Genomic DNA, 26,006 nt, shown 5'->3' with positions numbered 1-26,006 from the left:
CACCAGAAGGTCTGCAGATCCAAAGCAACACCACACAAGATGCAGGAGGAACTCAGCAGATCAGGCAGCATCTATGGAAATGAACAAACAGTTGACATTTCAGGTCGAGGCCCTTCAAGGAAGGGTGTCAGCCCAAAATGTCGACTGTTGGTTGCTCAGTTATGGATGTTAAGAGCCTAAACAGGGAGTAATGCATTTGGGAAACGTGGAGGGGAACGACAAAACTTCATCTCCTTTCCCATGGTAGAAATTGGTGTTATCAACACATTCTCTGAAATGCAAGATATCCAAGATTTTCTTAGAACACAGGAACAGAAATAGGCGATTTGTTCCATCGAGTCTGCTCCTCCATTCCATCATGGCTGATTTATTGTCCCTTCCATCCCATTCTCTTGCCTTCAACCCATAACCTTTGATGTCCCAACTAATGAAGAACATATTAACGTGCACTTTAAATATACCCAAGAAATACACAAGGAGTACACTGGCTCTAAACAAAAATATCACCATTAAAATCAGGAACGTTGGAAACAACATATTCTCTCTTCCATGAGTCCTGGCCAGAACTTTGTCTACTCTTCTCAAGGCCTCGATAAAACAGCCAGTATAATGAAACAGCCCACTCACCCATCTTGGACATTCTCTCTTCTCCCCCCTTCCATCAGGCAGAAGATCCAAAAGCCTGAATATACATACCACCAGGCTCAAGGACAGATTCTATCCTGCTATTATAAACATAAGACCATAAGGTACAGGAACAGAATTGGGCCATTTGGCCTATCGAGTCTGCTCCGCCATTTCATCATGGCTGATCCATTTCCCTCTCAGCCCTAACTTCCTGCCTTCTCCCATATCCCTTCATGCTCTGACTAATCAAGAATCTATCAACCTCTGCCTTAAACATATCCAATGACTTGGTCTCCACATCTGCCTGTGGCAATGAATTCCACAGATTCACCACTCTCTGGCTAAAAGAAATTCCTCCATATCTCCATTCTAAAAGGACACCTCTCCATTCTGAGGCTGTAACACTACTGGATGATCCACTAATACAATAAGATAGATACTTGACCTCACAATCTACCATGTTGTGATTGTATACCTCACTATTTACCTGCACTGTAGTTTCTTGTTAACTGAAACATTTCATTCTGCACTCTGTTATTGCTTTGCCTTGTACCACCTCAACACACTGTTGCGATGAAATGATTTGTATTGGCACATGCAAGCCAAAGTTCTTCATTCATTACTTGTAACGAGCCTTCGCAATAATCTTTCAAGAATCAATAGATTCTTCCATGCTTCCAGAGGACTGGAAAATTGCAAATGTCACTCCATTCTTCAAGAAGGGAGAGAGGCAAAATAAAGGAAACTATAGGCCAGTTAGTCTGACCTCAGCTATTGGAAAGATGTTGGAGTCGATTGTTAGGGATATGGTTTTGAGGTACTTGGAGGTACATGATAAAATAGGCTGTAGTCAGCTTGGTTTCATTAAGAGAAAATTTGCCTGACAAATCTGTTGGAATTCTTTGAGGAAATAACAAGCAGGATAGGCAAAGGTGAATCGGTTGATGTTGTGTACTTTGTTTTTCAGAAGGCCTTTGACAAGATGCGGCACATGAGGCTGCTTAACAAGTTAACAGCCCATGATATTACAGGAAAGATTCTATCCTGATTGGCAGGAGGCAAAGAGTGGGAATAAAGGGAGTCTTTTCTGGTTGGCTGCCGGAGACAAGGGTCTGTGTTGGGACCAATTCTTTTTATGTTACATTCCAATAATTTGGATGATGGAATTGATGGTTTTGTGACTAAGTTTGCGGATGATACGCACAAAAGAACAAAGCGAGAGAAATCAGATTTACACCTCCAGTTTACTTGCCCTCTTCCTCTTTATTAATAATTCCTTAAATGTCTGCGCATTGTTGGAAAGCAGCAGATTCCTTACCGCACTGTTCGACCATGCAATGAGGCTGCCTCTCCATTTCACATTCGTGATGGTGCCTTCTCCTTCGTGCAACACCGTCATCTTCCACCGGTTCAGCCAGTTCCGTTCGTACAGCAGCAACTAGCCACAAACGTGTGGAAACAGAAGGGAGAGGAAGTGAGAAAAGATTGGAAATTACTGCAAATATCACAAGTCCAGCTACAATCTTCTTAATTTATTATATTGTGAGTTATCCTTTACTAAATTAAACTTTTCAAAATTAGGGAAGTCTGAAACTTAACTTATGCACTTTACTTGGTTTATCTACTGTATGTGTAATTTATTTGTAGATTTAATTCTTTCTTTTCTAAGTTATTGTGTGTTGCGTGTACTACTGTGTTTGACACCCTGGTCCGGAGAAACATTGTCTCACTTGGCAGCATACATGACAATAAACTTGACTTGGACTTGAACTTGCTAATGTATAAGCCATAACAATGCCCTGGATTGCTCCCTGTGTAGACTCTGGTTCGTTTTTTTACTTACAGATACATCACAGTAAGAGGCCCTTCTGCCCATAATGCCCATGTTGCCCAATTCACCTACTAACCCGTATGTCTTGGAGTGCAGTTGGATACTGGTGCACTCGGAGGAAACCCACTCCAGCATTCTGGATTGCCAGCATTTGTAGAATCTCTTGTATTTAGGCTTTGTTAAATGTGGTGAGAGAGTCATAGAGTTATATAAACACAGAAACAGGCCCTTCAGCCCAACTGGTCCATTCTGACCCACAGCAACCTCTCTATTTGTGCTCGTAGCACTCTAAGAACCTGCCATCCAAACGGACCGTAAATGCTGCAATCGTACTCAACTCACCCAGTTCTTCTGGCAGTTCATTCCGGGTACTCACTAATTATCCCTTCAATACTATTAGTCACCATAAGTACTCAAATACAAATCTTAAAGGCAACATCGCCACTGATGGAAATGTGTTAATTGATTCACAAGTAGAAAATCAAGCCAATTATTGGCTGTCGAGAGCTCACTGAGAAGAACAGGAAAATGAGAGATGAGGCCGATCGAACCCATGGGCGACGGTGGGAAGTAAGACCAGAATCAGATGATAACAGAGTTGCTGCCTCACAGCACCGGAGACCCAGGTTCAACGCAGAGCTTGGGTGTTCCAGTTATTTATTTAGCGGTACAGTATGGAGTGGGCCCTTCCAGCCCTTTGTACCCAACAACCCCAATTAACCCTAACCTAATCCATATAACCATATGACTATTACAGCACTGAAACAGGCCATCTCAGCCCTTCTAGTCCGTGCCGAATGCTTACTCTCACCTAGTCCCACCGACCTGCACTCAGCCCTTAACTCTCCATTCCTTTCCTGTCCATATAGCTATCCAATTTAACTTTAAATGACAACATCGAACCTGCCTCAACCACTTCTGCTGGAAGCTCGTTCCACACAGCTACCACTCTCTGAGTAAAGAAGTTCCCCCTCATGTTACCCCTAAACTTTTGCCCTTTAACTCTCAACTCATGTCCTCTTGTTTGAATCTCCCCTACTCTCAATGGAAAAAGCCTATCCACGTCAGCTCTATCTATCCCCCTCATAATTTTAAATACCTCTATTAAGTCCCCCCTCAACCGTCTATGCTCCAAAGAATAAAGACCCAACTTGTTCAGTCTTTCTCTGTAACTTAGGTGCTGAAATCCAGGTGACATTCTAGTAAATCTTCTCTGTACTCTCTCAATTTTGTTGACATCTTTCCTATAATCGGTGACCAGAACTGTACACAATACTCCAAATCATGGGACAATCATGGGACAATCTACAATGACCAATTAACCTATCTGATACGTCTTTGGACTGTGGGACCCAGACCGTGCTGCTACGATTCAGCCCCACGTCCACTCCAGTGATGGCCAAACATCAGCTCGTTCCTCGCTCTCGGGCTCGGTTCCCACTGCATTGATGCAGTCCGTACCCGCCGTGCCACAACCATACTGCGCCTCTGAGGCTCCAGCTCACAGACTCTCCCAGAACACCGTAAAAATGCCAAGTTGTACAGGCACTTCAAAAGGACTCCTCCGAAAGGGAAGTTACAGGCTACTGATCGCAGTGTTTGTTGGCCAGAGAAAAACTGTGATTAACAGAGTATTGGCAGATTTGTTTGTTGCCACTAAAGCATCACTGTGTCTCACCAGCTTCACCTTACACCGGAAGGAATTTCTTTGAGAAATAACAGGATAGACAAAGGAGAGTCAGTGGATTTCGTGTACTTGGATTTTCAGAAGGCTTTTGACAAGGTGCCACACATGAGGCTGCTTAACAAGATAAGAGCCCCTGGTCTTATGGGAAAGGTACTAGCTTGGATAGAAAATTGGCTGATTGGCAGGAGGCAAAGAGTCGGAATAAAGGGGGTCTAATCTGCTTGATTGCCACTGAATAATGGCGTTCTGGTATGGGGACTGCTTCTTTTTACTTTGTATGTCAATGATTTGGATAAGGGAGTCAATGACTTTGTGCCAGGTTTGAAGACGATATGAAGGTAAGTGAAAGGGAATGTATGTTGTTGTTTTGCAGCAGCATTAGAGCGCAATATATTTAAAAAACTACAAATTACAATAAGAATATGTATCAAAAATTAAATTAAGTAAGCCATAAGAAATAGGAGCTATCCGGCTACTTGGCCCATTTTAGTCTGCTCTGCCATTCCATCGTGGCTGATTTATTATCCCTCTCAATCGCATTCCCCTGTCTTCTCACTATAACCTTTAATATGCTTACCAAATATATCAACCTCCACTTCAAATATATGTAAAGACGTGGCCTCCACACTGACTGTGACAATGAGTTCCACAGATTCACCACCCTCTGCATAAAATGATGGTTGCATTCTTCGAGGATTCTTTTGAGGGTTTTATAGTACAAGTCTTGAGGGCAATGGGATAAAATAGCATCATTGTTCGCACCCGTTCTGTATATTTTTGATATCCACTTCAATACTTAGTGGTCAAATTTTTGCTGGATTTTTTCTTTCATTATTCAGGTTATGCACCCAGACATCCCACTTCATGGTCATTTTAATTTGTTCCACGGTGCGCAGTTCGAATTGAATTACAGAGTTTGCCGGCTCCCAGTACATCCAAGGGTTTCATTATTTGTCAGGAATTGAGCCATGGTCTCTGGATTTCACAACTTTACCAAGCAGGACTTCTGACACCATGCATCAGTACCGGCCATCCTCAGAGAGCGACAAGTTAAACTAACAAAGAGCCTCAGTAAGCAAGGGAACGTGCAGAGGTATGGATTATTCATCTAGTATGTGCCATCCGCACGCAGACAGGCAGGCACCTTCTCTATAGGGAGGCAGACCTCCTGGAACCTTTCCTTTAAGCATTGCCGCCAGATAGGACTGAAAAGAATGACAAGGTGCTAGAATCCTTAAACAGGCGTAGATTTTCTATTACCTACAATAATGAGTAAACTTTATCAGCATTTCACTGGTTATAAATGGGAATGAAAGGGTTAATGATGACTCTGGGCCTGTACTTGCAGGAGTTTAGAAGAATGGGGGGGGGGGGAGAGAATCATATCAGATATAATAAGACCTAGACAGAGTGGAAGTTCAAAAGGTTCAACGGTTCATCTATTATCAAAGACAACTTGAAATTCTTCTTCTCCGGGTAGCCATGAAACCAAGAAAGAAAAGAAAGGCAGCACAATCATCAACCTCCCTGCAAAAATACCCCCTCCCTTCAGAAAAAAAATGAACAAAAATGTAGAGAGGATGTTTCCTATAGTAGGGGGAGGGTTGTAGGACCAAAGGGCACAGCCTTAAAATAGAGGGACGTCCAGTTAGAACAGAGATGAGGAGGAATTTCTTTAGCTAGAAGGTGGTAAATCTGCGGAATTCGTTGCTATAGATGGCTGTGGAGGCCAAGTTATTGAGTACATTTAAAGTGGAGTTCGATAGGTTCTTGATTAGTAAGGGTGTCAAAAGTACAGGGAAAAGGCAGGGAAATTAGGTTGTCAGAGATAATGAAGTCAGCCATGATCTTAGAGTACACTGGATGGGCTGAATGGCCCAATTCTACTCCTGTGTCTTATGAACTTCTGGTATTATAAAGTCATGGAGTCATAGAACACTAAGGCACAGAACAGGTTTTTCCAACCTATGCAACCTGTTCCAAGCTGTTATTATGCCTAGTCCATCAATCTGCACCCAGACTGTAACCCTCCATTATCCTTCCCATCCACGTACTTATCCAAATTTCTTTTGAATGTTGAAATCAAACCCGCATTTACCACTTCTGCAGGCAGCTCGTTCCACACTCGCACCACCCTCTGAGTGAAGAAGTTCACCTTGTATCTTTAACCCAGGACCTCCAGTTCTAACTTCGCCCAACCTCAGCAGAAAAAGCTTCGTCAAGCACCTCTCCATCATCTACCACAAATGGCACTTCCAGGTGGCCAAACATTTTAACTCTGATTCCCAATTCCATTCCAACGTGCAGATCCATGGCCTCCACTTGTACCAAGATGAAGGCACCCTCAGGGTGGAGGAGCAACACCTTATATTCCACCTGGCTAGTCTCCAATCTGATGATTTGAATAGCGATTTCTCCTTTCCATGAACAAATCCCCTCCCTCTAAACCCCATTCTGACCTTTCACTTCTCATCTGCCTGTTACTTCTCCCTGGCTCCCCTCCTCCTTCCCTTTCTCCTGTTGTCCACTCTCCTCTCCTATCAGATTCTTTCTTCTCCAGCCCTTGACCTTTCCTACCCACCTGGCTTCACCTGTCACCTTCCAGCTACCCTCCTTCCCCTCCCCCCACCTGCCCCATTCCTTCTCAGATCTGAAGAAGGGTCTCAGCCCGAGACGTCAACTGTTTACTCTTTTCCACTGATGCTGTCTGACTTGCTCAGTTCCTCCAGCCTTCTGTGTGTGTTGCTTTGGACTTCCAGTATCTGCAGACTGTGGAAAAAGCCTGCTTGCATTTATGATTTTGTATACCTCTATCAAATCTCACGTCAAAGTGGTTTGAATTATTCTGAGAAGGACACTACAGTCGCAAAATAGATATGAATTTTTAAAATAAGCTGTCACCTTGAGCCATTTGACTCCTGCAAATATTGTTAACCATGCTGCACTTTAACTTTGTCACATATCACCGTGACAAAGATACCGTTTATTTATATAGTTATTTAGAGATACAGCAGAATACCAGGCCCAACCAGCCTGTGCCACCCAATTTCACCCATGTGACCAAAGAACCTACTAAACCATACAGCTTTGGAATATGGGAGGAAACCAGGGCACCTGGAGGAAACCCATTCAGTCACAGGGGGAACATACAGACCGCGGTGGGAATTGAACCCAGGTCGCTGGCACTGTGATAGCTTTACACTAAACAGTACGCTGCCGTACTGCCCACGTTGCCCTGTACTATTCTGTAGTTCAGTCGTTCCTAACACATATAGAAAAATTCAAAGCTTACCTTATTTGACCCCGTGATGAACTGCTTGCTGTTTGATCTGCTGAACTGTGGGTGAAGAGCCACGATCTAAAATATCAATGAAGACAAAAAGAAACTGAGGATGCTCAATAATCCTTCCACAAACAAGAGAAAATCTGCAGATCCTGGAAATCAAAGCAATACAGACAAAATGCTGGAGGAACTCAACATGCCAGGAAGCATCTATGGGAAAGAGTAAACAGTCGGTGTATTGGGCCGAGACCTTCTTCAGGATGGTCAACTACAAGGTCAGTAGTCCTTGTAGTTTCTTTGGTTCACTCTCAAGATGTGGACATCAAAATCAGAACCAGAATAATCATAACTGACATATGTCATGAAATCTGTTGTTTTACAGCAGCAGAACATAAAAAAGGATTACAATTAGTTACAATAACAAATATTTAAAAAAAATAAATAGTACAAATGAAAGCAAAATAGTGACGCAGCATTCAATGTCTGTTCAGAATTCTGAAGGAGGAGGGGAAAAAGCTGTTCCCAAATTGTTGAGTGTGTGTCTTTACACTCCTGTACCTCCCCTCTGATGGTAGTAATGAGAAGAGGGCAAGTCCTGGGTAATGGGGGTCCTTAATGACAGACACTGTCTTCTTGAGACATCACCTTTGAAGATGCCTTCGATAGTGGGGAGGCTTGTGTCCGTGAAGGAGCTGGCTGAGTTTACAACCTTCTACAGCTTAATTCGATCCTGCAAATTGGAGCCTCCGTGCCAGCATATGATGCAACCAGCCAGAATGCTGTCCATGGTACATCCATAGAAATTTGATGGGAGTCTTTGGAGGCATACGAAATCTCCTGAAACTCCTGATATCGCCAATCAATGGTCAAGCTGAGACTTCTGCCACGCACAGCAAACCTGAGAGATTTGGAATGGGCCATGACGTGAAGGTGCTTCCTGATAGGGAATCTGGGGATTGTACAAGGAATGACTCATCTCTGGTTCAACAAGAATTGAAAACCATTAGTAGACTGCTTATTGCAGTACTTTCCTCAGTTGTGCTTTCAAAACTTCTCTCTGAACAACGCGATGGTGCTGGGCGTAATTCATTGCAATAACAGCAATTTGGTTCTGCGCTTGAGAGCAACAAGAGCCAGATATCGAATCATAGCATTACAGCACAGAAACAGAAAGGTTCCACATCTCACACAATGAACATACCACTACCTCCAGATAGATTCTCAGCACGCTACGCATGCACTAAGAGAAAACAAAATACTGAGTAGAACCTTTACTTACTTACTTAGAACCTCCACCTGTGCTTCCCCAAGCCTGTTCTTTCCTCAGCCTATTGAGCCAAAGCTGGGCCACTCTAACAGTGGCCCACTCCAACAATGGCCACCTCCCATCTCCCATCCATGTACCTATCCAGACGTTGAAATCAAACCCATATCCACTACTCTCGCTGGCAGCTTTTTTCATACTCTCATCACCGTCTAAGTGAAGAAGTTTCCCCTCGTGTTCCTCTTAAACACTTCGCTTTTCACCCTGAACCCATGACCAATTCAACCTTTCCCAATAACTCCTGTCCTCAAGTCCAGGTAAAATCCTTGACCAATATCTATGGCCTAAACCGTACATACAACATTCTTACAGATTTATCCCTCCAAATTTGTTTTCAGCATTCCCTACAGCTCTCTCTCTATTCATAGCTGCAAATAAGACCATAAGACCATAACATATAGTAGCAAAATTAGGCCATTTGGCCCATCAAGTCTGCTCTGTATTTTTATTATGGCAGATTCAATTCTTTTCTCAGCCTAAATCTCCTGCCTTCACCCATCATGCCCTGACCAATCAAAAACCTATCACCCTCTGCCCTAAATATACATAAAGACTTGGCCTTCACAGCTGCCTGTGGCATAGAATTCCACAGATTCACCACTCTCTGGCTAAAGAGTTTCCTCCTCATATCCATTCCAAAAGGATGCCCCTCTATTCTGAGGCTGTGTCCTCTGGTCTTAGACTCTACCACCACAGCAGACATCCTCTCCACATCCACTCTGCCAAGGTCTTTCGCTATTTGATAGGTTTCAATGAGGTCAGCACTCATTCTTCTGAATTCTAGTGAATACAGGCCCAGAGCCATCAAATGTTCTTCCTATGACAAGCCATTCAAACCTGGAATCATTTTCATGAACTTCCTTTGAACCCTCTCTAGTTTCAGCACATCCTTTCTGAGATGAAGGGCCCAAAACTGCTCACAATACTCCAAGTGGGGCCTCACTAGTGCTCTATAAAGTCTCAACATTACATCCTTGCTTTTATATTGTAGTCCTCTTGAAATGAATGCTAACATCGCATCTCCCTTCCTCACCACAGACTCAACCTGCAAATTAACCTTAAGAGAATCCTGTCCCATGACAGACCCCTTTGGAACACCAATAATCACCAGCAGCCAACCAGAAAAGGTTGTGATCTCACTCTTTGCCTCCTATCAATCAATTACTGCTTTAGAATATTTCCTGTAACATTATGGGCTCAGAGCTCATTGCCTTATGTGTGGCACTTTGTCAAAGTCCTTCTGAAAATCCTGGTACACAGCACCAACTGATTCTCCTTTGTCTGTCCTGCTTGTTGTTTCTTCAAAGAATTCCAACAGATTTGTCAGGAAAGATATTCCTCTGAGGAAACCATGCTGACTCGGCTAATTTTATCACGTGCCTCCAAGTACCCTGAGACCTCATCTTTGGTAATTGTCTCCAACCTCTTTCCAACCACAGAGGTCAGACTAACTGGCCTAAAGTTTCCTTTCTTCTGTTTCTCTCCCTTCTTGAAGAGCTGAGTAACATCTGCAATTTTCCAGTCTTCCAGAACCATTCCAGAATCTACTGATTCTTGAAAGATCATTACTAATGCCTCCACGGTCTCTTCAGCCACCTCTTTCAGAACTCTGGGGTGTATACCAGCTGGTCGAGGTGACTTATCTATGTTCAGACTTCTCAGTTTCCTAAGAACCTTCTCCCTAGTAATGGTAACTTTACATACTTTGTGTCCTGACGCTTGGAATTTCCACCATACTGCTAGAATCTTCCACAGTGAAGACTGATGCAAAATACTTGAATCAGTTTGCCCACCATTTCCTTGTCTCCAAACACTATCTCTCCAGTAGTTTTCCAGTGGTCCGATATCCAATCTCGCTTCGCTTTTACGCTTCAGGTACCTGAAGAAACCTTTGGTATATTCTTTAATATTACTGGCTAGCTTACTTTCATATTTCATCTTTTCCTTCTGCTAGTTTTAAAAGCCTTCAAGTCCTCTAACTTCCCACTAAATTTGCTCTATTGAATGCCCTCTCTTTGGCTGTTATGCTGGCTTTGATTTCCAGCATCTGGAGAATTCGTGTTTGATTTCTCTTGTTAGCTACGGGTGTGTCACAGAATATAGAACAAAGAACATAGCACATTACAGGCCCTTCGGCCCACAATGTTGTGCTTATCATGTAACCTACTCTAGAAACTGTCTAGAATCTCCCTACCGCATAGCCCTCTGTTTTTCTAAGCTCCACATACCAATCTAAGAGTCTCTTAAAATATGCTATTGTATCTGTCTCTACCACTGTTGCTGGCAGTGCATTTCATGCATCCACTACTGTGTGTGAAAAACTGACCTCTGACATCCCCCTTGTACCTGCTTCCAAGCACCTTAAAACTATGCCCGCTCATGTTAGCCATTTCAGCCCTGGGAAAAAGCCTCTGACTATCCACACAATCAATGCCTCTCATCATCTTATACACCTCTATCAGGTTACCTCTCATCCTCCATCACTTCAAGGAGAAAAGGCCAAGTTCACACAACCTATTCTCATAAGGCATGCTCCCCAATCCAGGCAACATCCTTGTAAATCTCCTCTGCACTCTCCATAGTATCCACATCCTTCCTGTACTGAGGTGACCAGAACTGAGCACAGTACTCCAAGTGGGGTCTGACCAAAGTCTTATATAGCTGTAACATTACCTCATGGCTCTTGAACTTAATCCCATGGTTAATGAAGGCCAACACACCATGTACCTTCCTAACAACACTGTCAACCTGTGCAGCAGCTTTGAGTGTCCTATGGACCTGGACCCCAAGATCTCTCTGATCCTCCACACTGCCAAGAGTCTTACCATTAGGTCTTCAATTTGGCCTACCAAAATGAACCACTTCACACTTATCTGTGTTGAACTCCATCTGCCACTTCTCAGCCCAGTTCTGCGTCCTATCGATGTCCTGCTGTAACGTCTGACAACCCTCCAGACTATCAACACCACCCTCATCTTTGGAGCCATCAGCAAACTTACTACCCCACCCTTCTAATTCCTCCTCCAGGTTCATTTATAAAAATTACAAAGAGGAGGGGTCGCAGAACAGATCCCTGCAGAACACCACTGGTCACCGACATCTTGCCTTTAGAATACTTCTTCCTCTTTGGAGTTAATATATCCTGTGCCTTCTAAATTGATTCCAGAAATTCCAGCCATTGCTGCTCTGCCATCATCAGCCATCCCCCTGAAACTCTACCTTAAACCCCACCATGCAGCATTAACAAACCTTTCCCCTACGAAAGGTCCCACCTTACCTGGAAGAGAGCCCAATGATACAAAAATCTTATGCCCACCCTCCTACACCAAATCCTTAGTATAATCTTCCTAGTTCTGGCCTCAGTAGCACGTGGCACGGGTAGCAAGCCTGAAATCAAAACCCTGAAGGTACTGCCCTTTAACTTTAACTTAGCACCTAACTCCCTGAACTCTCTATGTGGAACCTTGTCACTTGTTCTACCCATGTCACTGGAACCTACATGGACCACAACCTCTGGCTGTTCACCCTCCCACTAAAGAATGCCGAGATAATAATGGATCCTGACACCCGGGAGGCAACATACCATCCGGGAATCTTGTGTTTTTTTTATAACCACAGAACCTTCTGCCCATTCCCCTAACTAATGAATCACCTATCACCACAGTGTGCCCCTTCTCTTCCTTTCCCTTCTAAATCGCAAAGACAGACTTAGTGCCAGAAACCTGACCACTGTGACTTTCCCCTGTTAGGTCACCCCTCCAAAGTAATATAATTAGGAGAAAATCAGCAGATGCTGGAAATCCAAGCAACGCACACAAAATGCTGGTGGAACTCAGCAGGCCAGGCAGCATTTATGGAAAAGAGTACAGTCGACGTTTTGGGCCAAAACCCTTCAAAAGGTTCCAAAACGTCGACTGTACTCTTTTCCATAGATGCTGCCTGCCCTGCTGAGTTCCTCCAGCATTTTGTGTGTGTTGCTCCAAAGTGATATATCTATTGTTGAGGGGGATGGCCACAGGGGTACTGTGCACTGACTCCTTAACTCCTTTCCCCTTCCTGACTCTCACTCAGTTTCCTGTGCCCTGCACCTTGGGTGTAACTACTTCTCAATATGTCCTATCTATCACCCTTTCAGCCTCCCGAAAGACCCAGAGTTCATCCAGCTCCAGCTTCGACTCCTTAACGCGGTTTGTTAGAGGCTGCAGCTGGATGCACCTCTTACAGGTGTAGTCATGAGGGACACTGGACGTAGTGCCTTCCCACAACCTGCAAGGGAAGCATTCAGCTATCCTGTCTGGCATCTTTACTGTCCTAGCTGAGCAGGTATAAAGAAGGGAAGGGAAAAAAACACAACCTTGAGCTTCTCTTTGCTTTCTCTGAGAGAAGCCTCATTTTGATGAAGTCTCGGAGAGCTGAAGTCTCGGAGAGCTAAAGCCTCAAGATCACCACTCTCACTCTGTCCACTCAGACGATCACTGCTGTGTTTGCCTCTGCCTTCCTTAATTTGCTCTTGCTAATCAATCCCAAACGCCATTTGGTCACTGGTTAAAGCTCTTTTTCCTAAATTGCCATGAAATTCTGGTTTAAAACTCTCTATCACCATCCTGATTAAAAGGTAGCTTTCCAAAGCACACTCTGCCGTGGATTTTTCAACTCAGTGAGAGTATAAAACAAAAGACATTAACTGTCACTTAATGTGCCATTTAAAAATTGTGATAATTTGTATATCGGTTACAAATAAACTTTCAAAATGCTCGTTCACCCATCCATAAGACAAAGGAGCAAAGTAGGCCATTCGGCCCATCGTCTGCTCCACCATTCAATCATGGGCTGATCCAATTCTTCCAGTCACCCCCACTCCCATGCCTTCTCCCCATACCCTTTGATGCCCCGGCTAATCAAGAACCTATCTACCTCTGCCTTAAATACACCCAATGACTTGGCTTCCACAGCTGCTCGTGGCAACAAATTCCACAGATTTACCACCCTCTGACTAAAGTAATTTCTCCGCATCTCTCTTCTAAATGGACGTCTTTCAATCCTGAAGTCATGCCCTCTTGTCCTAGACTCCCCTACCATGGGAAATAACTTTACTGTATCTAACCTGTTCAGGCCTCTTAACATTTGGAATGTTTCTATGAGATCCCCCCTTATTCTCCTGAACTCCAGGGAATACAGCCCAAGAGCTGACAGACATTCCTCAAACGGTAACCCTTTCATTTCCGGATACAGGTTTTTTGACGATATAGATGCCGTCAGAGAAAAGCTTTTCTTGCACTGTTCAAATTAATTCAAGATTCAAGCTGATTTATCACATGTACAGCACAGCCTCTGACTGTGTTTGTTGTTGATGAAAATGACACATTTCACTACATGAATCAATATAAGTGTGACAGAGCTAACATTTCTAATCTTCGCCTGTCTAGGTGTGTGAGAGGAATGGCAAAGGGGCTTAGACCATAAGACATAAGAGCAGAATTAGGCCATTCAGCCCATCGACTCTGCTTCGCCATTCCATCATGGCTGATCCCAGATCCCAATCAACCCAACACCTGCTTTCTCGCCATATCCTTTGATGCCCTGACTGATCAGGAAACAATCAACTACCACTTTAAATATACCCACAGACTTGGCCACTTCTGCAGTCTGTGGCAGAGCGTTCCACAGATTCACAGATTGAGTTCAAGAGCCGTGAGAGTATGTTGCAGCTATATAAGACCTTAGTTAGACCCCACTTGGGAGTACTGTGTTCAGTTCTGGTCACCTCACGACATAGATAGATGTGGATACTATAGAGAGAGGAATTTAAAGTTACTGACCCTCTCTACCTTTGACCCTCTGATAGTTTATTGGCTCGTGGACCACTGGTTCCCCTCTCCACAAGTCTAGAATCAGTTCCTTCGTCTTGTTGACATTGAGCGAGAGGTAGCTGTTATTACACCACACAGACTAATTTACAAAGAGATTTACAAGGATGTTGCCTGGATTGGGGAGCATGCCTTACGAGAATAGGCTGAGTGAACTCTGCCTTTTCCCCTTGGAGCGACAGAGGGTGAGAGGTGACCCGATACAGGTGTACAAGATGCATTGATCGTGTGGATAGCCAGAGTCTTTTTCCCAGGGCTGAAATGACTAACACAAGGGGGCATAGTTTTAAGATGCTTGGAAATAGGTACTGAGGGAATGTCAGAGGTAAGTTTTTTTCACACAGAGAGTGGTGGGTGTGTGGAATGCACTGCCAGTGATGGTGGTAGAGGCAGATACAACAGGGTCTTTTAAGAGACTCTTAAATGGAGCTTAGAAAAATAGAGGGCTATGCGATAGAGAAATTCTACGCAATTTTACATAGTTGGCACAACATTGTGACCCAAAGGGTATGTTCCCATACCATTCCATAATGCATCCAGTCAGCATACTTTCCACCACACATCTATAGAAATTTGCCAAGGTTTTTGATGACATGCCAAATCTCTGCAGATTCCTGAAGAAGTAGAGGCAATGTTGTACTTTCTTTGCAATTATATTTATATGATAGGTCCGGGAAATAGTGACACCCAGGAATTTAAAGTTACTGACCCTCTCCACCTTTGATGTTTATTGGCTCATGGACCACTGGTTCCCCTCTCCACAGGTCTAGAAGCAGTTCCTTCATCTTGTTGACATTGAGTGAGAGGTTGTTGCTATTACACCACTCAGAATAATTGGGAATCGGAATTTAAAATTCCGGCCACCAGGAAGCTCTGCTTGTGGCAGATGGTGTGGAGGTGCTTGACAAAGCAGTCCCCCAATTTATGAAGGGTCTCACCAAAGTAGAGGAAGCCGCACCAGGAACTCTGAACACAACAGACGACCCCAGCAGATTCGCAGGTGATGAATTTCAATGTACATTTGATAAACAAATCTGAATATGAACCTGTATATCAAAACATACAGTGAAATGCAGCATTTGTAACAACAATCTAGATGTCAAAGGATGTGCTGGGTTTGCCCACAAGTGTGGCTGCACTTCCCAGTGTTAACGTAGCATGCCCCAACACTGTGCAGAACAACACAGAACACGACAAGCAACAAAACCACATCAAAACAAGCCCCATTCCTCCTTTCCTCAAATCCAGCCAGGGGGTTAGAGAAGTGGTCATATCGTCCACTTATTTAACCAATTACAGCTACATGAGGTATATACATGAGCAGGAGATGGATGTTTACAGAAATTTTTTTGAATTAATCACCAAATTACAAGCCTTCTCTATTATGACACGGTGGTTACAAATTAGCTTTTCTTCAATAGACTTCCAGCTTTTTACAAGATTGAAAATCGATAAAACTCTTACGAGCCTCAAGGGTACAATGACGAATGGCACAAAGTAAGCTCCTTCTGAGAAATCCCTAACATGGGGAGGTTCTAAATTCAGTAACTTTAATCAGCACAGCCATAGCAAGGAGGGGTAGCAACACAAGAATGGGAGCCAACTTACAGCATTCACCATTTTACTAACCTCCAGCAACTTTTCTCCCTTCCCCTTCTCTCTTCTTCCATTCCCCTCCAGAGGTAAGAGGCTCTTACCCCTTCTCTTCTCCTCACCTTACAGGAGGTACCTAATAAAGTGGCCACTGAGTCTATGTACCTTGATTATTAATTTATTTTGAACCTTGAACACGTGCGGAGATACAGTGAAAAGCTTGTCTTGCATAATATTCATACAGTGCATTGAGGTAGTACAAAGTAAACAAAAAATGAAATTATATACAGTGCCTATGAAAAGTATTCACACCCTCCCCCGCCCCCAGGAAGTTTTCAAGTTTTATTGTTTTACAACATTGAATCACAATGAGTTTAATTTGGCTTTTTTGACACTGATCAACAGAAAAGACTCGTTCGTGTCAAAGTGAATACAGATCTCTACAAACATGAGAAAATCTGCGGATGCTGGAAATCCGAGCAACACACACAAAATGCTAGAGGAACTCAGCAGACCAGGCAGCATCTATGAAAAAAAGTACAGACAACGTTTCAGGCAGTGACCCTTTGGCAGGATCTCTACAAATTGCTCTAAAGTTATTACAATTATTAAACACAAAATAGTTGATTGCAGAAGTATTCACCCCCTTCAAGTCAGTGTTTAGTAGATGCACCTTTGGTGCAATTACAGCCTCGAGTCTGTGTGGATAGATCTCCATCAGATTTGCACATCTGGACACTGCAATTTTTCCCCATTCTTCTTTACAAAACTGTTCAAACTCTGTCAGATTGCATGAGGATCATGAGTGAACAGCCCTTTTCAAGTCCAGTCTCAAACTCTCAATTGGAGTGAGGTCTGGACTCTGACTTGGCCTCTCCAGGCTATTAACTTTGTTCTTTCCAAGCCATTCCTGTGTAGCTCTGGCTTAATGCTTGGGGTCATTATCTTGCTGGAAAACAAACCTTCTCCAAAGTCGCAGTTCTCTTGCAGACTGCATCAGGTTTTCCTCCAGGATTTCCCTGTATTTTGCTGCATTCGTTTTACCCTCTACCTTCACAAGCCTTCCAGGCCCTGCTGCAGTGAAGTATCACCAGAACATGATGCAGCCACCACCGTGCTCCATGGTAGGGATGGAATGTCTTTAATTATGTGTGGTGCTTGGCTTATGCCAAACATTGTGTTTAATCTGATGGCCAAAAAGCTCAATTTTGGTTTCACCAGGCCATAAAACCTTCTTCCAGCTGACCTCAGAATCTCCCACATACCTTCTGGCAAACTCTAGCCAAGATTTCATGTGAGTTTTTTTTCCAACAGTGGCCTTCTCTTTGCCACTCTCCCATAAAGCTGCGACTGGTGAAGCACCCGGGCAACAGCTGTATGCACAGTGTCTCCCATCTCAGCCACTGAAGCTTGTAACTCCTCCTGAGTTGTTGTAAGTCTCTCAGTGGCCTCCCCTTCTTGCACGGTCAGGCCACTCATTTTGTTGAGGACGGCCTGCTTTAAGCAGATTTACAAACGTACATTAGTGCCATAGACTTCCATTTCTTGATGATTGACTTAACTGTACTCCAAGGGATATTCAATGAATTGGAAATTTTCTTGAATCCTCTCCTGACTTGTGCTTTTCAATAGCCTTTTTGTGGAGTTACATGGAGTGTTCTTTTGTCTTCATGGTGTAGTTTTTGCCAGGATACTCACCAGTACTTGGTCATTTCAGATACAGGTGTATTTTTACTACAGTCAATTGAAACACCTTGACTGCACACAGGTGACCTCCATTTAACTTATGTGACTTCTAAAACCAATTGGCTGCACAGGTGATGATTTGGGGTGTCATATTAATAGGAGTGAATTCTTATGAATCAATTATTTTGTGCTTTATATTTGTAGTTAATTTAGATCACTTTGTAGAGATCTGTTTTCACTCTGACACAAAAGAGTCTTTTTCTGATGATCAGTGTCAACAACAGCCAAATTAAATCCACTGTGATGCAATGTTGTAAAGCAATAAAACATGAAAACGTTCAAGGGGGGTGAATACGTTTTATAGGCAATGTAGATCTTCATGTGGCCATGTGGCCAAGTGGTTAAGGCATTGGACTAGCTACCTGAAGGTTGTGAGTTCGAGCCCCAGCCAAGGCAACGTGTTGTGTCCTTGAGCAAGGCACTTAATCACACATTGCTCTGCCACGACACCGGTGCCAAGCTGTATGGGTCCTAATGCCCTTCCCTTGGACAACATTGGTGTCATGGAGAGGAGAGACTTGCAGCATGGGCAACTGCCGGTCTTCCATACAACCTTGCCCAGGCCTGTGTCCTGGAGAGTGAAGACTTTCCAGGAGCAGATCCATGGTCTTGCAATACTAACGGATGCATTTAAGATCGTCAAGCCACCAACCTTATCGATTTCTCCTTCCATTAATTTTTTTTCCACTTGCCTTCCCTCTTCTTGAATTCCCCACTTCATCTCCATTCTTACCTCTTCTATCTCCTGACCTGTCTATCTCCTCCCCCGGTTTCCCTTATCCTTCCCTTTCTCCCTTGGTCCATTCTCTTCTCCTATTCTTTCTTCTTCACCCCTTCATCTACCTTCACTTTTTTCCACCTATCACCTCCCAGCTTCTCATTTCGTAACCCCTCTCCTCTCTGCCCCCTCAACTGGCTTTACCTATTACCTTCTTGCTTGTACACCTTAACCTTCCCCCCAACTTCTTATTCTGGCTGCTTTCTCCTTCCCTTCCAGTCCCAATGAAGGGTATCTATTCAAAACATCAACAGTTTATTGCCCCCCCACCCCCTGTAAATGCTGCCTGACCTGCTGAGTTCCTCCAACATTGTGTATGTGTTACTCAGGTTATTGGAAAACAAATGGAAGAGCATACAATGTGAAGAATATATGCAACCGAACATTTTATTTTATTTCTGTGTTTTTGCACATTTTGCTCCAAACCAAAGATGAATCTCAGGGTTGTATGCCGCATACTCTCTTGGACGATAAATTTTTAATATCTATACTACTAACTTGATTTTTAATGAAGTTCTTTATCGTTGTTGAATGTTGTTGTCTTTTGTGCATATCTCGCCAACACCTCATAGTAAATTCCTAATAAGAAACCATAGAAACCATAGAAAAACTACAGCACAGAAACAGGCCTTTTGGCCCTTCTTGGCTGTGCCGAACCATTTTCTGCCTAGTCCCACTGACCTGCACACGGACCATATCCCTCCATACACCTCCCATCCATGTATCTGTCCAATTTATTCTTAAATGTTAAAAAAGAAGCCGCATTTACCATCTCATCTGGCAGCTCATTCCATACTCCCACCACTCTCTGTGTGAAGAAGCGCCCCCCCTAATGTTCCCTATAAACTTTTCCCCCCTCGCCCTTAACCTATGTCCTCTGGTTTTTTTCTCCCCTTGCCTCAGTGGAAAAAGCCTGCTTGCATTCACTCTATCTATACCCATCATAATTTTATATACCTCTATCAAATCTCCCCTCATTCTTCTACGCTCCAGGGAATAAAGTCCTAACCTATTCAACCTTTCTCTGTAACTGAGTTTTTCAAGTCCCGGCAACATCCTTGTAAACCTTCTCTGCACTCTTTCAATCTTATTTATATACTTCCTGTAATTTGGTGACCGAAACTGAACACAATACTCCAGATTCGGCCTCACCAATGCCTTATACAACCTCATCATAACATTCCAGCTCTTATACTCAATACCTTGATTAATAAAGGCCAATGTACCAAAAGCTCTCTTTACGACCCTATCTACCTGTGATGCCACTTTTAGGGAATTTTGTATCTGTATTCCCAGATCCCTCTGTTCTACTGCACTCCTCAGTGTCTTACCATTAACCCTGTATGTTCTACCTTGGTTTGTCCTTCCAACATGCAATACCTCACACTTGTCTGTATTAAACTCCATCTGCCATTTTTCAGCCCATTTTTCCAGCTGGTCCAAGTCCCTCTGCAGGCTCTGAAAACCTTCCTCACTGTCTACTACACCTCCAATCTTTGTATCATCAGCAAATTTGCTGATCCAATTTACCACATTATCATCCAGATCATTGATATAGATGACAAATAACAATGGACCCAGCACTGATCCCTGTGGCATACCACTAGTCACAGGCCTCCACTCGGAGAAGCAATTCTCTACTACCACTCTTTGGCTTTTTCCATTGAGCCAATGTCTGATCCAAATTACCACCTCTCCATGTATACCTAGCAACTGAATTTTCCTAACTAACCTCCCATGCAGGACCTTGTCAAAGGCCTTACTGAAGTCTATGTAGACAATATCCACTGTTTTCCCTTTATCCACTTTCTTGGTAACCTCCTCGAAAAACTCCAACAGGTTGGTCAAACATGACCTACCACGCACAAAGCTATGTTGACTCTCCCTAATAAGTCCCTGTCTATCCAAATGCGTGTAGATTCTGTCTCTTAGTACTCCCTCCAATAACTTACCTACTACCGACGTTAAACTTACCGGCCTATAATTTCCCGGATTACTTTTTGATCCTTTTTTAAACAACGGAACAACATGAGCCACTCTCCAATCCTCCGGCACCTCACCTGTAGACAGCAACATTTTAAATATTTCTGCCAGGGCCCCTACAATATCAACACTAGTCTCTTTCAAGGTCCGAGGGAACACCCTGTCAGGTCCCGGGGATTTATCCACTTTAATTTTCCTCAAGACAGCAAGGACCTCCTCCTTTTCGATCTGTACAGTTTCCATGATCTCACTACTTGTTTCCCTTAATTCCACAGACTTCATGCCAGTTTCCTTAGTAAATACAGACGCAAAAAACCTATTTAAGATCTCCCCCATTTCCTTTGGTTCCGCACATAGCCGACCACTCTGATCTTCAAGAGGACCAATTTTATCCCTTACAATCCTTTTGCTCTCTTTCTTAAGTATTTTCTTGCACTTCTTATACTCCTCAAGCACCTTATTTACTCCCTGTTTCCTATACATTTCATACAACTCCCTCTTCTTCTTCATCAGAGTTGCAATATCCCTTGAGAACCAAGGTTCCTTATTCCTATTCACTTTGCCTTTAATCCTGACAGGAACATACAAAGTCTGCACTCTCAAAATTTCTCCTTTGAAGGCTTCCCATCTACCGACCACATCTTTGCCAGAGAACAACCTGTCCCAATCCACGCTTTTTAGATCCTTTCTCACTTCTTCAAATTTGGCCTTCTTCCAGTTCAGAACCTCAACCCTAAGACCAAATCTATCCTTGTCCATGACCAAGTTGAAACTAATGGTGTTATGATCACTGGAACCAAAGTGCTCCCCCACACAGACTTCCATCACTTGTCCTAACTCGTTTCCTAACAGGAGATAAATATAAATGTATATGGTGAATAAAGTGATCCTTTAATAATGGTACTAATGAAAAAGGCCGAAGTAGAGTGGACGCTGAGAGGATGTTTCTTATAGTCTAGGACCGGAGGGCACAGACTCAGAATACATGGACGTCCCTTTAGCAGAGAAATGAGGAGGAATTTCTTTAGCCAGAGAGTGGTTAATCTGTGGAATTCATTGCCACAGGCAGCTGTGGAGGCCAAGTCTTTATGTATATTTATGGCAGAGATGAATAGATTCTTGATTCATAAGGGTGTCAAAGGTCTACCGGAAAAAAAAGGCAGAAGAATGGAATTGAGAGGGATAATAAATAAACCACAATGGAATGGCAGAGCAGACCTGATGGGTCAAATGGCCTAATTTTGCTCCCACGTCTTATGGTCCACTGACCTATTCCAATCTCACTTACCACTTGTTCTCTGCATTTTTTAAAAGTCAAACCATTAAAACAGCCATGTCTAACAAATTTTGTTAAAATGGTTGGTAGGGGATGTTGTCATAAGGACATTCTACTAAAGACCATCAGTGGCTGGGTGGAGCTATGTCCCTACCAAAGGAGCTCCTTCCCTCCACTAGCCTTCAGGTCACCCTTGGGCGAGGTGTAGCACCTGCTTAACCCCCCACCCCCCCTAATCAGGGTCACGTGAAGCCACGGGAGCAGGTGGTGAACGGTCGTATGAGCAGCCGGTGCAGATCACAAGTCCTTGGTTATGTCATCACTAGCACCAGGCAGACAATCTCTGAAGACACTGTCTTATAAAGACACTGCCCAGAAGGCAGCAATGGCAAACCACTTCTATGGAAAAATTTAACAAGAACAATCTTGGTCATGAGACCATGATCGCCTACGTCATATGACACGGTACATAATGATGATAATTAACTAACCAAGTTTGTTAAAATGGTCAGTCGGGAATGTCGTCATAATAGCTTTCTACTAAAAATGGAGTCAAAACGGTTGTCGTGATGCGTCTAGTATGGTAGTGTAGTGGGTAGTGCTTATCGCTCTCACTTTCAGCTTCCACCGCTGGCTGGCAGTCTTGTGAAAAGGAGATTTGAATGTGTCAGTCTCTCCCTGTCAGTACACAGCCTCTCCAACAGCAAGCCTCATGTAGTGCCTCCTCGCTGGCGACACACGGAAACTGAACTCCTTTCGGACACAGGCTGAACTACAGAGGAGGAGGTCTGGCCCCTGCACACGTAGCACGCAGGCCCACTGGTGTGTGGACTCGACCTGGTGTGTGTGAACCAGATCTCCAGCTATGGGTAAATAGCCCCACTACCTTGTGGGCAGCTGCGGGAAAGACGAAGGCTACGGGAGTAAACCCAGACAGCAAATCCGGACTGGAGCCCCTAAGGTGGCTGGACGTCGTTGACCATCCTTCCGGCAGCTCCTGCAGCCAAGCTGGTGCCAAATGTATTGCTTCATAAGCTTTCCTTTGGACTACACTGGTGAGGCTGAGAGGGGGATCTAGACAATTGGGCTTCTCAGGATCTCCATTCCTTCTGCCCAGGCTTGTGATGATGACCATCATCACCCATTGTCCTTTGAGATGGCACGGTTTCCACCTCAATTGTGTGTTTGAAAACTCTTGATATAGCAAGGACACATACAACCAGTAATGATTTAGAAGACAGCAAACTGAGATATGAATGGGGCAATGAGTAGAGTTTATCAACAGATTATGATTTCAATACACTTACTTTGATAGGGCAGTCAAAGCTTTCATGAAATCCTTCTCTGGTGTACAGTCCGACCACCTGGACCTGTTTGGTAAACAAAAAGCACGGTCACAAAACCAGAGAGAAGCAAAACTTGCACAAGAAGAATGCACTACAATATAACCATGCACGATAAAATGTACTCAATCATGTGTGCTTATCTCCCTGCTTTACTCACGTTATACCAATGATTGTGGGGCTATGTACAACTCCAACGCTGTAGTTAAGTTTACTGACAACACCACTGTTTGCCAAATCAAAAATAGATAGATAGATAGATAGATAGATAGATAGATAGATAGATAGACAGACATACTTTATTGATCCCAAGGGAAATTGGGTTCGTTACAGTTGCACCAACCAAGAATAGAGTATAAATATAGCCATATAAAACCATAAATAGGTAAATAATAATATGTAAATTATGCCAGAAATAAGTCCAGGACCAGCCTATTGGCTCAGGGTGTCTGACCCTCCAAGGGAGGAGTTGTAAAGTTTGATGGCCACAGGCAGGAATGACTTCCTATGACGCTCTGTGCTGCATCTCGGTGGAATGAGTCTCTGGCTGAATGTACTCCTGTGCCCAACCGGTACATTATGTAGTGGATGGGAGACATTGTCCAAGATGGCATGCAACTTGGACAGCATCCTCTTTTCAGACACCACCGTCAGAGAGTCAGCATACACTGCAGGAGGGAGATTGAAAATCTGGCTGAGTGTTGCCATAACAACAACCTCTCACTCAATGTCAGCAAAACCAAACAGCGAACTCTAGCTATCAGGAACAAGCCTGAGGTCCATGAGCCAGTCCTCATGAGAGGAATGGAGGTGAAGAGGGTCTGTAGTTTTAAATTCATTGGCATTAACATATCAGAAGATATGTCCTGGGACAAACAGTAAGAGTCATTGGAAAGAAGGCTCGGCAGGACCTCTACTTCCTTAGAAGTTTGCGTTGATTGGGCAAAAACTTTGACAAATGTCTGCAGGTGCAAATTGGAGAGTATCCTAACTGGCTGCATCACAGCCTGGTATGGAAGCACCAATGCCCAGGAGTAGACAAAAAAACTACAGAAAGTAGTGAATCATAAACATGAGAGATTCTGCAAATGTCAGAAATCCAGAGTAACACACACAAAATGCTGGAGGAACTCTACAAGCCAGGCAGCATCTATGGAAATGAATGAACAGTCAATGTTTCGGGCCGAGACCCTTCGTCAGAACTGGAAAGGAAGCAAGTAGCAGGGTGAATACAGCTAGTCCATCAATACAGCAAAGCCTCCCACCGCACAGTACATTTACGTAGAGAAAGCAGAATCCAGCATTAAAAATCCCCACCATCCAGGCCATGCTCTCTTCTCACCACCACCACCAGGCAGGAGGGACAGTATCCACAGGTCTCCCATCTCCAGGTTCAGAACAACTATCAGGCTCCTGAACCAGCAAGGGTAACTTCATTCACCACAACACTGAACTCGTTCTATGACCTACAGACTCACTTTCAAGGACTCCTTACAACTCAGGTTTATTTTGTATATTATATATGTTCAATATTAGATTTTATTTTGCACAATGTGTCTTCTTTTGCACACTGGTTGTTTGTCAGTCTATATGCAAGTTTTTCATAATTTCTGTTGTAAGTTTTTGTTTCTGTAAATTACTGCAGCAAAATGAGTCATATATAGTAACATAAACTATGGTGCTGAAGTCTTTGGCACAAACAGTGTATATATCTAGGGTGCCTAAGACTTTTGCACAGTACTGTATTTATCAACATGGAGCGAAGAGCGAGTTTGTAAATCTGGCGGGGGCAAAGGACTTTGGGCATGGTGAGGGTGGATTGCTGCAGGAGGGGTGTGGGACAGGTGGCAGAGAAGGTGTGCCAGGGGTTGGTGTGGGTGCAGACACACCCAGCCCTGAGACACCAGGCAAGGTCATTTGATTCCAAACAATTGGTTTATTGATCATTACAGAATGTCCCTCTGATGCTCACGCCCCCTTCCCCTTTCCCCAACCATGATTTCCCTCTCCCTGCCCCCTTCCCATTCTCAGTCCACAATAGAGACCCATATCAGAATCAGATTTATCATCACTCACATATCTCATGAAATTTGTTGCTTTTTGCTGCAGCAGTTCAGTGCATAAAATTACTACAGTACGATGCAAAAATCCTAGTTAAATATATGTGGCTAAGTCTTTCGCACAGTACTGTACCTACATTTTGATCATAACTTTGACAATGAATGGTGATTGAACTTATCAAGAACATGGTGAGAACCCAAATGTAAAACTGTCATTTGGTCGCTCAGCGGATTGAATGTGCTTGTCTATGGGTGGATATTTCTTCGCATGCAGATTCAGGGACATGGGGACTTCTGGCTCCGTTTGCTCTTCTCATTGCTGTCACTCTGTCTGTTACTTGGTGTTTACCATGGTAACGAGGCTAACTCATGTAAAAGTACGTTTACTCTTCTGTTGTCGTACTTGCTCTGTGCATACATGACAGCAATGACCTGGAAATCACTGTTTGTGAGGTGATTAAAGAGATGACAAGCCACGATGTCAAGATTAGCTTCATTTGTCACCAGCACATCGAAACATCAGAATCAGAAGGAGGCTTATCAGCACCGGCGTGTGTCGCGAAGTTTGTGAACTTTGCAACAGCAGTTCAATGCAATACATAATAATA

At 43.6% G+C, this 26,006-nt stretch overlaps 1 protein-coding gene across 3 annotated transcripts in view; it reads right to left on the bottom strand.

The window, feature by feature from the left end:
• Positions 1-26,006, bottom strand: part of vps41 (VPS41 subunit of HOPS complex) — a 237,190-nt gene that overhangs the window by 109,664 nt on the left and 101,520 nt on the right. For all 3 annotated transcript variants that reach the window (XM_063042399.1, XM_063042407.1, XM_063042410.1), the window contains 3 exons: positions 23,303-23,365; positions 7,438-7,503; positions 1,946-2,065 (listed from right to left, as the gene is read on the bottom strand). In XM_063042399.1, coding sequence (XP_062898469.1) covers positions 1,946-2,065; positions 7,438-7,503; positions 23,303-23,365 — 249 coding nt within the window. The remainder of the gene's footprint in view (positions 1-1,945; positions 2,066-7,437; positions 7,504-23,302; positions 23,366-26,006) is intronic.

This window comes from Mobula hypostoma, chromosome 1 (genome assembly GCF_963921235.1).
Source record: "Mobula hypostoma chromosome 1, sMobHyp1.1, whole genome shotgun sequence".
Classification (NCBI taxonomy): domain Eukaryota; kingdom Metazoa; phylum Chordata; class Chondrichthyes; order Myliobatiformes; family Myliobatidae; genus Mobula; species Mobula hypostoma.
Note: the sequence above shows the minus strand (reverse complement) of the source record. Positions and strands in the feature narration are given on the sequence as shown.